This window comes from Mesoplodon mirus (genome assembly GCF_964341445.2).
Source record: "Mesoplodon mirus genome assembly, chromosome: 2".
Taxonomy (NCBI): Eukaryota; Metazoa; Chordata; class Mammalia; order Artiodactyla; family Ziphiidae; genus Mesoplodon; species Mesoplodon mirus.
This window is the reverse complement of record NC_138977.1, coordinates 177,149,820-177,162,758: the sequence shown is the minus strand read 5'-3', so window position 1 is coordinate 177,162,758 and position 12,939 is coordinate 177,149,820. Positions and strand designations below refer to the sequence as shown.

The 12,939-nt window shown below is 35.9% G+C and overlaps 1 protein-coding gene across 9 annotated transcripts in view; it reads right to left on the bottom strand.

Moving 5' to 3' along the window:
* CCSER2 (coiled-coil serine rich protein 2) overlaps nucleotides 1–12,939 on the bottom strand; it is a 149,855-nt gene that overhangs the window by 60,741 nt on the left and 76,175 nt on the right. For all 9 annotated transcript variants that reach the window (XM_082601002.1, XM_082601001.1, XM_082601003.1 and 6 more), the window contains one exon: nucleotides 2,083–2,278. In XM_082601002.1, the coding sequence (XP_082457128.1) occupies nucleotides 2,083–2,278 (196 nt within the window). The remainder of the gene's footprint in view (nucleotides 1–2,082; nucleotides 2,279–12,939) is intronic.

The following is a 12,939-nucleotide window of genomic DNA, read 5'->3' as shown; positions in this document are numbered from 1 at the left end:
AAAAAAAAAAGAGGCAATTATACAAAATATTGGACTAATCCAGCCTTTAACTTCTATTAGCATTTTGGGAAACTTTAAAGATGTCTTAAAAAGACAATTTTCTTCTCATAATTTGTTTTCACTGCGTAAGCAAAGGATAAAGTCAATCTGATCAATGTGTACTATCTAAAATTTCAGAGGCCATAATGACAGAAAAGAGCCATTAAGATATTCACTGTTTTTCATAAAGTGTCTCAAAGAACAGTTTTCTATTTTTATGGTACCTATGGCTGGTTACCAATTCACCTATTCTCTCCTGAATTATGCCACTTTACTCATTATTAGAGGTTGCCTGGTCTTAATTAGATGATATTCAATCATGCTTCATGTTTCAGGGCAATACACCCAGAGACAAAAGAGACTACGTGGTAAATAAAGCTAGTACAACGACTAACTCCAAGTAGATATTTAACATATTTTAGCTATTTACCACCTTTTCTACCTTCTCTTTCCTTTGTCTCTGAAGCTCCTGACAGAAAATCTTCTCCCAGGACCAGCAAGAAGAGAAACACTATGAAGAGAATCTATATCCTAGTTACAGTTAAACTAAGTTATAAGCTTTATGTCTGGGTGTTTCAATCACTGAATCTCTTTCTGCCTCTAGAGGAGTCCAAGAACCTCAGATCCGAAAAGGATCCTCCACTTTCTTGCTCCCGGCCTTAGCACAGAAAAGTGTCTTTTCAAAAGGTAGTTAAATATCTACCTTTTTGAATGGAGAAGAATAGGGACTTCCCTGGTGGCACAGTGGTTAAAAATCCACCTGTTGGTGCAGGGGATACGGTTTGATCCCTGATCCAGGAGGATCCCACATACTGCGGAGCAAGTAAGCCCATGCACCACAACTACTGAGCCTGCGCTCTAGAGCCTGTAAGCCACAACTACTGAAGCCCGCACGCCTACAGTCCATGCTCCGCAACAATAGAAGCCACCACAATGAGGCCCGCGCACCGCAACGAAGAGTTACCCCCGCTCACTGCAACTAAAGAAAGCCCGCACGCAGCAACAAAGATCCAACACAGCCAAAAATATAAATAAATAAATAATTTAAAAAAAAAAAAAAGAATGGAGAATAGTCCAGAGAATCCATAATCGAGTAATATAAAACAACTTACATGACTAACAGGATATTCACACTAATTGTAGTTACTAACAGAGGAGCCACAGTTCACTTCAAATAGCCTTTACTGAGTATCTATCTTGATGGCTGCTAGATGGTTTTGATGGCCACCAGAAATTCTAAGACTTGGTCCCTGATCATAAGAAGTTAGAATATACAATCCTGAGGAAGGTAACTCAGAATGTAAACTGAGCAGAAATTCCAGACTGTTCTTTCTCAACCATAATTTTAAGTTAAACTTGCCCAGTCTACAAAATACAAATATAGATTTAAAACTAAACAAAATATATTCCCGATTTAAAATGAGTATTTTATTCCTTAGCTTTCTGCTTTGCATTGGACTTTGTCTGTATGTGCTCTGTTCAAACAAAGAAAGTGCTACTGAATCAGAAGCCAGGTTCTACCATCAGCTCACCATGTGTCTTTGGACAACCACATCATCTAGCTTTTCTCCGAAAAAAATGAGAAGACTGGGGATGATTAAACTTGAAGGTTTCAAATAAAAGTGAAATTATATGATTATGTAAATTGCTATTCCTTATTTCTCACTTAGCTGAAATTATAGTAGCAGCCACTGAGGACTGAACACCTACTATCTTTCTGGTATTAAATCACTCAATTTACAACTACTAACTCTAACTCTCTCAACAAACTTACAATGTAGGTACTATAAAAACGAGGAAACAAGCAGAGAGTTTACCAAATATCACATAGCTCATAAATGCTGGGGACTGTATTGAGACCACCATGCAAAATCACACATTTTTTTCCTCTCAGAGAAGTTCCTATTATGTATTATTTAAACCATTATTTCTCCACAAATCTAAGTAGACATTAGAAATTCAACTATACTTAAAAAAAAAAGTAAAGTCAATCCATTTTGCAATTCAAACTATCAGAGCTGAAAATGTTAACTACATACTAACCTGATGCAGCAGCCGTTTCAGTTTGAGTAACTGAGTTTTTACAGCGGTGCAATCCTGAACCATGTGCCGGAGGGTCATCTCATCCAGTATCACTGTATTTTCTGGTACATCTACAAACATCTTCTGAGCCTGGAAAAAGGGGGTCCCTCCATAGCTTTCAAAATGACCCAAAGGAGATTCTCTATAGGGAGAGGCTCTGGAAAGGCAGGGGAAGAAGTTGGAGGGAAAAGATATACAATATAATTTCAGAAAGAAAGGTTATAAAATTATTACAGTGATTATTATAAATCATTTATCATTATCACAAAGCCTTTGACTTTTACTCACTTCAGATATTGAACTTGTTTCCACTGAAAAGTTCAATCAATCCTAGTTGTCATTAACACAATTATCATCTGCACTCCCTCCTCTTGTGTATTTTACACATTGGTTAAGTAAATCTTATTCCTTAGGAACTAGAGTAGAAACAAAAACCTCTGAGGAAAGGCCTTGCCTGGAAAAAATTATACTTATTTTACTTTTCTGCACTGATAGTCTGATCCTTAGCTTCTAATTTTAATTACCCTCTAAAACTTCACATCTTTTTTAGCTGCATAAGTATGCTACCCTCATTAATTCCCAGTTTGGACACACCCCTGGACTCCTATGTCCTCAAAGTGACAGCAGACAGTTAAGACAGATACACTGTTATTCTTTTGTTTTTACATTGTTGATAAACCATCTTTTCCAATAAAGATTAAACAAGGTTTTACAAAACTCTTATACACACCACATATTTCCTAATCTTAAACTACCTTAAAAAAACATCTACTCTAAAAACATTTAAGCTTCCCTTTAGTTTCATGCAATAAACATACATGCTGAATAAGAGGGAAAAAAAAAACAACACAACTAGGGATAATGTGTTTCATGGACGTGAAAAACACAATGTTTTAACCGGAAGTCATAGCTATAGCAATTTAAAAATTACTGCATTCACATTACACATAATTCCAGGTGGTTTCCAAGACAATAACTTGTTATATGTGTGAAATCTCAGTATTTAAAGTAATACAATGAAAAAGTATTCTCTCCAATATAATGGCTACTTTAACATATTAGGATTAAAGTTAAATTCATGGATGCATTAAATTTCAAAAGTAGAAATACAGTTTCTATTAAATTTTCTAGCTTTTAACAAATATTCCCAAATCTCTAAATTCTCAAATATTCAATATGAGCTTGGTTTTCATAAGATTATTTTTCTCTGAAGCTACTTCTCATACTTGATTTCAGGCCTGATTTTTCTTTTAACCAAAGAAGAGATTTTTTAAGAACCTTTAAATTGCTGATCCATAGATAAGAATTTGTTCACATTTAATTGTTTTATTTTTACAGATTCAAAATATAGTTGAATTATTAAATTTCAAGTACTGATCAATTATTAGTAGGAATTTACCATCCATAACTGAATAGAGAAGCTATACACAGAGTGATGAAAATTTTTTTAAATAGTAAGACAAAAAGATAGAACCACCTGGCAAATGAATAGTAGAGACAAGAGTTACGTTTTTGGAGAAAAAGTTGACATACTTTGGGAAATTTTCTTGGGTAGGAAAGAAGCTGGGATGAACTATAAAGTGCGAGGTTTGAGTTGGACTGAAGTGAAAGGTAAAGTTTTCTAGAAAAAGAAAATGAAAATAAATGGCACAAAAGTGCATGTTTTTCAGGGACAAGGAGACTCTTATACATGGCTTATGAGACTACAGACAGCCTAAATACAATTTATTCTTCAACTTCATCCCTCAATATATCTGCCTCCCTCAGACTGATTTATTAATCCATAGCCAATTACCTGAGACTGCCAAAGCACATGACAATCACCCTCATCTCCAAATCCATGTCCTCAACCTCTCTGTACTCTTGGCCAATCTACCCATGCTGCCCTCCACTGCACACTTGATCTGGAGAATGAAAACTCCTCTTCAATTTAAATTAGTTAGCTCTTCCTCAGGGAAAGTTTCCTTAATCCCCTGAAACAGCACTTGGTACTTCCACAGGTGTCCTTACAGAGCCTTCTGCTGGACCCCATCACAGTACTTGCCGCAATACATTGCATTCATTTGTAATCCATGCCAAATGACAAACTCCATGAAGACACAGACTGTGTCTTCTTTTTTCTGTCAGGAATGACTTTTTGTTTCTTTATTTTTGTCGTTGTTTTTATTGAATGAGTAACAAGTATGAATTTTAACCACTAGGTTGGTTTTTCTTTTTAAGCTTCCGTCTCTGAGATTCTAAAATTCTTTAGCTGTGACATGAAAAAGCACTACTTTAAAATTATAATCTGTAAGCAGTCATGTTAAAAAAGTTCCAGATAATATTCAAATTAAAATTACTTTTTATTTTACCAGGTAAGTAAGAGAAAAAGCAGAGAGGGAAGAGACTGAAGAAAACTGGTCTGTAGTCTACAGCATGAGAATCAGGAATACAATAATGGCTTATATTAGGTTTAGGCATAAATATGAACCACATGCAAGGGACTAACGAATTAAAAACATTTCAAAGGAAGTGTCAACAGGTCTTGATCACTAACTGAATATGGGGACAAAGAACTGGCATCTAGAAAAGCCACAATAGTATAAAAGAGACAGCTCTGGCTTAGGGCTGAAGTTTATATCTTGGCTGACAGTAACTAGCTATTAAAAATACTTAATATCTTCGGGCCATAGTTTCTTTAGTTCTCAGTGTTGTCCAGTGCCTACCAAATAAAGTTCATATGCCTTAGGCTGCATTTCAAATACTTCCACCATGAGACCCAAAACTAAACTTACATCTTCTCCTAGTCCTGATGCCCCTTAACTAGCTAAAACTGTTTTACGACGCTTAACTTCTTTCACAGCATAAGTGAAAGAAATCTGCATAAATATCACCTCTAACTTGATGATAACCTGAAAACAGGGACTTATTCATTTTTATATTATTCAATTAATGCACAGATTATCTGAGTTCAAAACTCAGCTCTGTCACTCACTAGCTATATATATATAACACACAGGGCAAGTCACTTTATCTATGCTTCATTTTCCTGAGCTGTAAAATGGCGATAACAGTATTTATCTCATTAGGTTGGTATAAGGATTAAATGAGGTAATAATATATGTTAGAATGCTTGGAATGGTGCTTGACTTACAATAATTGTTAAATAAAAACCTATTACTATGAATTATTATTATCAATAATTTCTAACTTCTCTATATTGAAAATTTTTTCTAACATAAATGTCAAAAGAATACTATAATGCCATATACCCTTCGTCTAGATTCCCCAATTGATAAATGTTGACACAGTGCTTTATATCTATGTGTGTATTTGTTGCTAAACCATATGACAATAAGCTGGAAATAACATAACACCTCAATGAGGGCCATTTTAAGGTTGCTGGAAAAAATGAATATAATTGAGAAGGCTCAGAGGCAGAAGAAGACAAAAACGAAACAGAAAGCAAATACATAATGGAAATTATTTTCAGAAAATAAAAGGACACTGTTAAAACAGGAGAAGAAACAAAATAAGATAATGAAAGATAATAAAGATTTTGAAATTTCACATTCTGAGATGATGCAGTTCACATAGGAAAACCTGAACCTTTGAAACAGAATGAGAGGTAAAAACATGAGACAAAAGAGGAATTACTGGATGGAGGTTCCTTAAAAAACTAAAAATAGAACTACCATATGACCCAGCAATCCCACTACTGGGCATATACCCTGAGAAAACCATAATTCAAAAAGAGTCATGTACCACAATGTTCATTGCAGCACTATTTACAATAGCCAGGGCATGGAAGCAACCTAAATGTCCATCAACAGATGAATGGATAAAGAAGATGTGGCACATATATACAATGGAATACTACTCAGCCATAAAAAGAAATGAAATTGAGTTATTTGTAGTGAGGTGGATGGGCCTAGAGTCTGTCATACAGAGTGACGTAAGTCAGAAAGAGAAAAACAAATACCGTACGCTAACACATACATATGGAATCTTAAAAAAAAAAAAAAAAAGGTTCTGAAGAACCTGGGGGCAGGACAGGAATAAAGATGCAGCCATAGAGAATGAACTTGAGGACACGGGGAGGGGGAAGGGTAAGCTGGGACGAAGTGAGAGTGGCATGGACTTATACATTCTATCAAATATAAAACAGATAGCTAGTGGGAAGCAGCCACATAGCACAGGGAGATCAGCTCAGTGCTTTGTGACCACCTAGAGGGGTGGGATAGGGAGGGTGAGAGGGAGACACAAGAGGGAGGGGATATGGGGATATATGTATATGTATAGCTGATTCACTCTGTTATAAAGCAGAAACAAACACACCACTGTAAAGCAATTATACTCCAATAAAGATGTTAAAAAAAAAAGAGGAATTACTGGAAAAATACCTCATGTTAGGTTAACAGTCATAAATTTGTACTTTTGTACAAATTTTAACAATCATGGACTTCTAGTAGGGAAATTAGATCATGAAAGCAACAAAAGACTCCAAGCTGCTTTGGGCAAAACACTGGAAGGTTGGCAGCGTGTTTGCAAAGGCAGAACCTATGTGGCCAGTCATAGGCCAAGACGGCTAGTGGATATGAAGAATTGAACGAATACAGGTATGGATGAAGGCAAAAATTATTTCGGTGGTTACAGAAGCATAAGAATGAAATGCCCACTATCATTAATATTATTTAACATTGTTCTGTTAAGTATAGCCAATAAAATCAACAAGAAAAACAACACAATCAGAATAACTACAAAAAGGAATTTTTAAGAAATAAGCTTTTTTAAAACCAATTCAAACTTAATCCATATACAGTAGCAGCACCTGATATTCAACCCACACACCTAATAATCACTTATTGCAGTTTTAAAGTAATCTCCCCAAATTATATGTCTCTATCCGTATATTTATACTCTTCACCACTACTATCAGAGCTTCTTGATTACTAAGATGTGTGATTTTTGTGCAAATCTTAAGATTTGTGATTCATAGGTTAGACTGGTGAATGGAGATTGTGTGTGTGTGTGTCTATGTGTGTATGAGAGAGAGAGAGACAGAGAGAGATTGAGATTTTTCTTCCTTATTTATTTCCTATTCTGAGTCAGTTTGACTTCACAAAACCTTTGTTTCTTTTCTCACCATTAATAAAAATTGTATATTAAAAGTTAAACATATGTATTTTTAACTTCTTGGTTACATTTTTTTAATGCTAGATTCAACATAATCTCAATTAAAATCCCAGCAAGTTATTTTGTGGGTAGCAACAAAATAATTCTAAAGTTTATATGAAAAGGCAAAAGACCCAGAATAACCAATACAATACTGAAGAAGAAGAAAGTCAGAATACTGACACTATCTGACTTACAGATTTACTCTATCAAGTGACAGTAATCAAGACTGTGGTACAAAAAAACAGATCAGTGGAACAGAATAGAGGGTCCAAAATACACCCATACGTATGTATGGTAAAGGAGCAATGGCAATTCAAAGGAGAGACAGTCTTTTCAATAAATAGTACTAGAACAATTAGACATTCACACCTTCCACAAAAATTAACTAAACATGGATCAAAGACCTACATGTAAAACGTAAAACTAAAAAATAACAACGAAGAAAATCCAGGTGACCTTGGCAATAAGTTTTTAGATATGACACAAAAAGTACTATACATGAAAGAAAAGATTGACTACCTGTACTGCATAAAATTAAAAACGTCTGCTCTGTGAAAAACATCATTAGGAGAATGAAAAGGCAAACCACAGGCTGGAGAAAATATTTGTAAAATATGTATCTGATAAAGGACTGGTATCTAAAATATATAAAGAACTCTTAAAATTCAACAAGAAAACAGATAACCCAATTTAAAAATGAGCAAAAGATCTAAACAGACATGTCACTAAGAAGATACACAGATGGCAAATAAGTATACGAAAAAATGCTCAACATCATATGATTAGAGAACTGCAAATTAAAACAACAATGAGATGTCACTACACACCTATTAGAACAGTTAAAATCCACAACACAACACCAAATGCTGACAAAGATGTGTATCAACAGGAGCCCTCATTCATTGCTGGAGGAAATGCAAAATGTACAGCCACGGCAGTTTCTTACCAAACTAAACATACCCTTACTATATGACCCTGCAATCGTGCTTCTTGGTATTTACCAAAATGAGTTGAAAACTTACCCACATAAGTGTTTAGAGCAGCTTTATTCATAATTGCCAAATCTGGAAGTAATCAAGAAGTCCTTCAGTAGGTGAATGGATAAACAAACTGTAGTTCATCCATACAATGGACTTTTATTTAGTGGTAAAAAGAAATCACTGTTCTTTAGTGATATAAACCCATGGAAAGACACAGAGGAACCTAAAACACGTATTGCTAAAAACAGCCAATCTGAAAAGGCTACATTCTGTTTCCAACTATATGGCATTCTGTTTAAAAGGCAAAGCTATGGAGACAGTAAAAAGATCAGTGTTTGTCAGGAGTGTTGCCAGGGGGTAGGGATAGGGAGGAGAAGAAAGGGATGAATAGATGGAGGATCTGGGATTTCAAGGGCAGTAGAATTATTCTGTATGATACAGTAATGGTAGATATACATCATTATGCATTTGTCAAAGTCCATAGAATGTACACACAACTTATTGGTTCAAGGTATTTAAAATGAAACCTAATATAAACTATGAATTTTAGTTAATAATAATGTATCAACACTGACTCATTAATTGTAACAAATATTCCACACTAATGCAAGATGTTAATAATAGAGAAACTGTGCATAAGAGGTGAGGGAATATATGAGAACTCCCTGTACTTTCTGCTCAAAATTTCTGTAAACCTAAAACTGCTCTAAAAAATAAGGCAATTAAAAAAAAATCCATGACAAAAGGAAAAGAAGGAAGTACTTACAGAATGGCAGAATAAAAGATCTCAAAAATCCACTCCTCCATAAAAGCTCTGAGAATACTGGCAAATTTGTCAAAATCAACTTTTTCAGAGCTCTGGAATCGCTTGCAACAACTGAAGAGCACTTACTGAAAAAAACCAGCTTAATCTCAGGAGAAGAACAAACTCTGTGACATTTTAATTTATTCTATTTCCCTGCCTATCTTCCTAGCTCTGTGTTGGCTTGAAAAACAAAAGCTTTACAAGTACAATAGCTGTGAAATTCAGCAGTCTCTAGGGCGTGGGATGGGAGGTAAACTGGGACTGGAACTCTCCAAAAAGCACCATTTCTAGAGAATTGTTACTATTTGACCTAAATGGCACCTCACCAGAAAAGGCCCATTCTCAGCAGTTGTTTTATTTGGCCTCATTCAGAGCTCCCTCAGCGGGAATAGCCTTATCTCTAGTACGTTTGTTTAAAAAAAAAAAAAATCAGTGGCAATTGTTTAAAATCTCTGCTGCCTATGATGGCAATACCACTTGGAACAAACAAGAAGGTGACCAAAAAACTTAAAAGGAAAACCTGAGGAATGAGGTGTACACAGGAGGCTTTGGAAAGCTCCAACATATTCCTGGGCATAGAGAAGGCCATACACATGTGAAAGCCAAGGAAATACCTGAGAAGGTCTTAATCTTACCTCACCTTTTGCTAACCTTGAGCCTCTGAGCAAGCAGGAAATGAAGCTAAGGAAGTGCTGCAATCTGCTTATCAGTTTGCTGAAGGCACCCCTGAACACACACACACACAGAGCCCCTTGGCAAAAGGCTGGGAAATTTATTGGTGCAAGGCATTTACGGAAATCGCTTTCTAATCATTAGCTCAACAAACTCCAAAATGTGATAAACCAAAAGAGAGACACATCATAGTTAAACTGTCAAAAGCCAAAGAAAAAGTGAATCCTGACACTGCAAGAAAAAAGTGATTTATTATGTAGAAGACATGCTCAATAAGATTAAAAGCTGATTTTTCATCAGAAAGCATAGGGATCAAAAACGTTAAAAGAAAGCCTATCAACCAAGAATCCTATATCCAGCAAAACTATCCTTTAAAATTAAAGAGAAACTAAAACATCCCCAGATAAACACAAACTGAGTGAATTTCTTGCTATCAAACCTTCCCTACAAGATATACTTAAGTTGGAGACTTTAATACCTCCTTCTCATTAATGGATAAAACAACTAGGAAGAAGGTCAGTGAGGAAACAGAAGACTTGAGCAACACTACAAACTAAGAAAACCAAACAGACATCCACAGAATATATGAGATTAAACTAGTAATCAAAAAACTCACTGCAGGGCTTCCCTGGTGGCACAGTGGTTGAGAGTCCGCCTGCCGATGCAGGGGACACGGGTTCGTGCCCCAGTCCGGGAAGATCCCACATGCCGCAGAGCGGCTAGGCCCGTGAGCCATGGCCACTGAGCCTGTGCGTCCGGAACCTGTGCTCCGCAACGGGAGAGGCCACAACAGTGAGAGGCCTGCATACCGCAAAAACAAAAACAAAAACAAAAAAAAAACAAAAAACTCACTGCAAAGAAAAGCCCAGATCCAAATAACCTCAATGGTGAATTCTATAAAACATTTAATGAAGAATTAACAAAACTCCTTCACGAACTCCCTCAAAAATAGAAATGAAACACTTCCCAATTCAATTTATGTGATAATATCAAAACCACAAAGACATCTCAAGAAAACTACACACCAGTATTTGTTATGAATGTATACAGAAAAATCTTCAACAAAATACTAGCAATTTGAATCTAGCAACATCTAAAAGGATACCATCCATGACCAAGAGGGATTTATTCGAGAAATGCAGGGTTGATTCAACATCTGAAAATCAAAGTCATACACCACATGAACAGAATGAAAGGAAAAATGATTATCTCAACAGACACAGCAATAGCATTTGACAAAATCTAATATCCGTTCGTGATTAAAAAAAACTCAACAAAATAGGAATAGAAGGGAACTTCCTCAACCTAATGAAGAGTATCTATGAAACCCACAGTTAACGTCATACTTAACAGTGAAAGACCAAATGCTTTGCTCCTACTATCAGAAAGAAGACAAAGATGTCTGCTCTCATCACTCCTTAACTTGTACTGGAGATTCTAACCAATTATGCAGGGGGGAAAAAAAAGGGAAAGTATCCAGATTGAAAAGAAAAAGGTAAAACTATCTCTAGTCTCAGATGACAGATCTTTATAAGAGACTCCTAAGGAACTAGGTAGTCAGAAGGTTAAATGAATCATGCACATGAACATTGGAGGCTACACTCAGAGTTGTAGCAAAGTTTACAATGAAGAGGGAAAGTGAACCAAGGGCCAAGATTTTTGTGAGCTAGGGATTGGGACCATTAAGGAGGAGTTGATAAAGCCAAATGCCCTAAGTGTCAAATGAAAGAGGCTTAAGAACACTTCATTTAGAAGTAACAGTGAGGAGGGAAGACAAAGACCTCACCCCTAAACAGCACAGTACTAGACTGCCTGGAAAATAAGAATCCTTCATATAAGAATGCTACTGAGGAATTAGTACATTTAGGAAAAAGTTACAATCAGGAGAATGTAGGTGAAGAAGTCAAGGATATGGGTTTGTTAAGATGTGAGAGAATTACATACGGTTAATGGAGGGTGTAGGGAAAAGGGGAGGTGTGGGGAGAAAAGAGGAATAAAAGGATAGGCCAGGTGAAAAGAGATACAGTACTGACAAAAATACAGAGAAAGTAGATCAGTGGTTCTGAACCACCAGTCCCCTGAGTTACAGATTAAGACATAATCCTGTAATTAATTATGATGTAATTAATCCTGTAATTAATTACGATGGGAACTGAAGGACAGACAGGAAAGGGAACCAGCAACATTCAATAAGTCATAGAATGGGAAAAGGAACTTTTACACATGTAATATTAAAAGGCCCTGGGGTTAGTACATCCAAATCTTTTAAAATCAAGGTATAGAAAGAAAATAATAGTTTTAAGGTTTGCTGGAGTAAGGCTTATCTTGGATGAGATTTCTCTCTCTACCACCCATCCCCATAACTGGCTCTGAGAAATCTAGAAGTCCCAAACCTCGCATAGCTACCCAAAAGCCTGAGGGGATCCATAAACTGGTTAACCTACAACTAGTCATAACAAACCAGTATGTGTCAGTTCACTTGTTGGAAAATTCTGCGCTGAGTCAGATTAACAACCGCCAAGAGTTCTGTGCATTCCTCTCTCCTCATCGAGATTCACAAGTGTGGATGATCCACAAACCACTAGTCCCTCAAAATACACTGTGTAGAAGGGATTTGTACTCATGTTTTGGAAAATAGCTACATATTTTCCTGTACCACCTTTTGCAACATCACAGCACTATAATTATATATTAAAGGCACTGCAGAGTCTAGTATTTAAAAAAAAAAATTAACTTCGATTAACTTGTTCTTCCTATACTCATCTGATCAGAGTCTCCCTTTTCTACACCTATTGAAATCCAGGAATACAGTTTTTGAAAAATGTTGCTTAACTTTTCTGACAGATAAATAATCAGTCTCATTGATCTCTTGATCATTCCCAGGGGCAGAGACTGCTATCTCCAGGTAATTCATTCCATTTTGGATATTCTGATTAATAGTCTCACTAAGCTGAAATTTGCCACCCTTTATCTTAAAATGCATAGATAATTTTGCTATCTACAGTTAGAGATCACATTTATTCATTCCTCCAAGTGAACTACCAATTCAGCTAGGAACCTAAGAGCAGTTCTCTGAAAATGTCACACTGTTTCATACATGGTTTTTTGCACATGCTATTTTTTCCATCTGAATACTCATCCTTCTACAGAAATTGATCCTCTGCAATTGCTAAAGTCATAGTTATCAGTTCAACAGTAACTTTC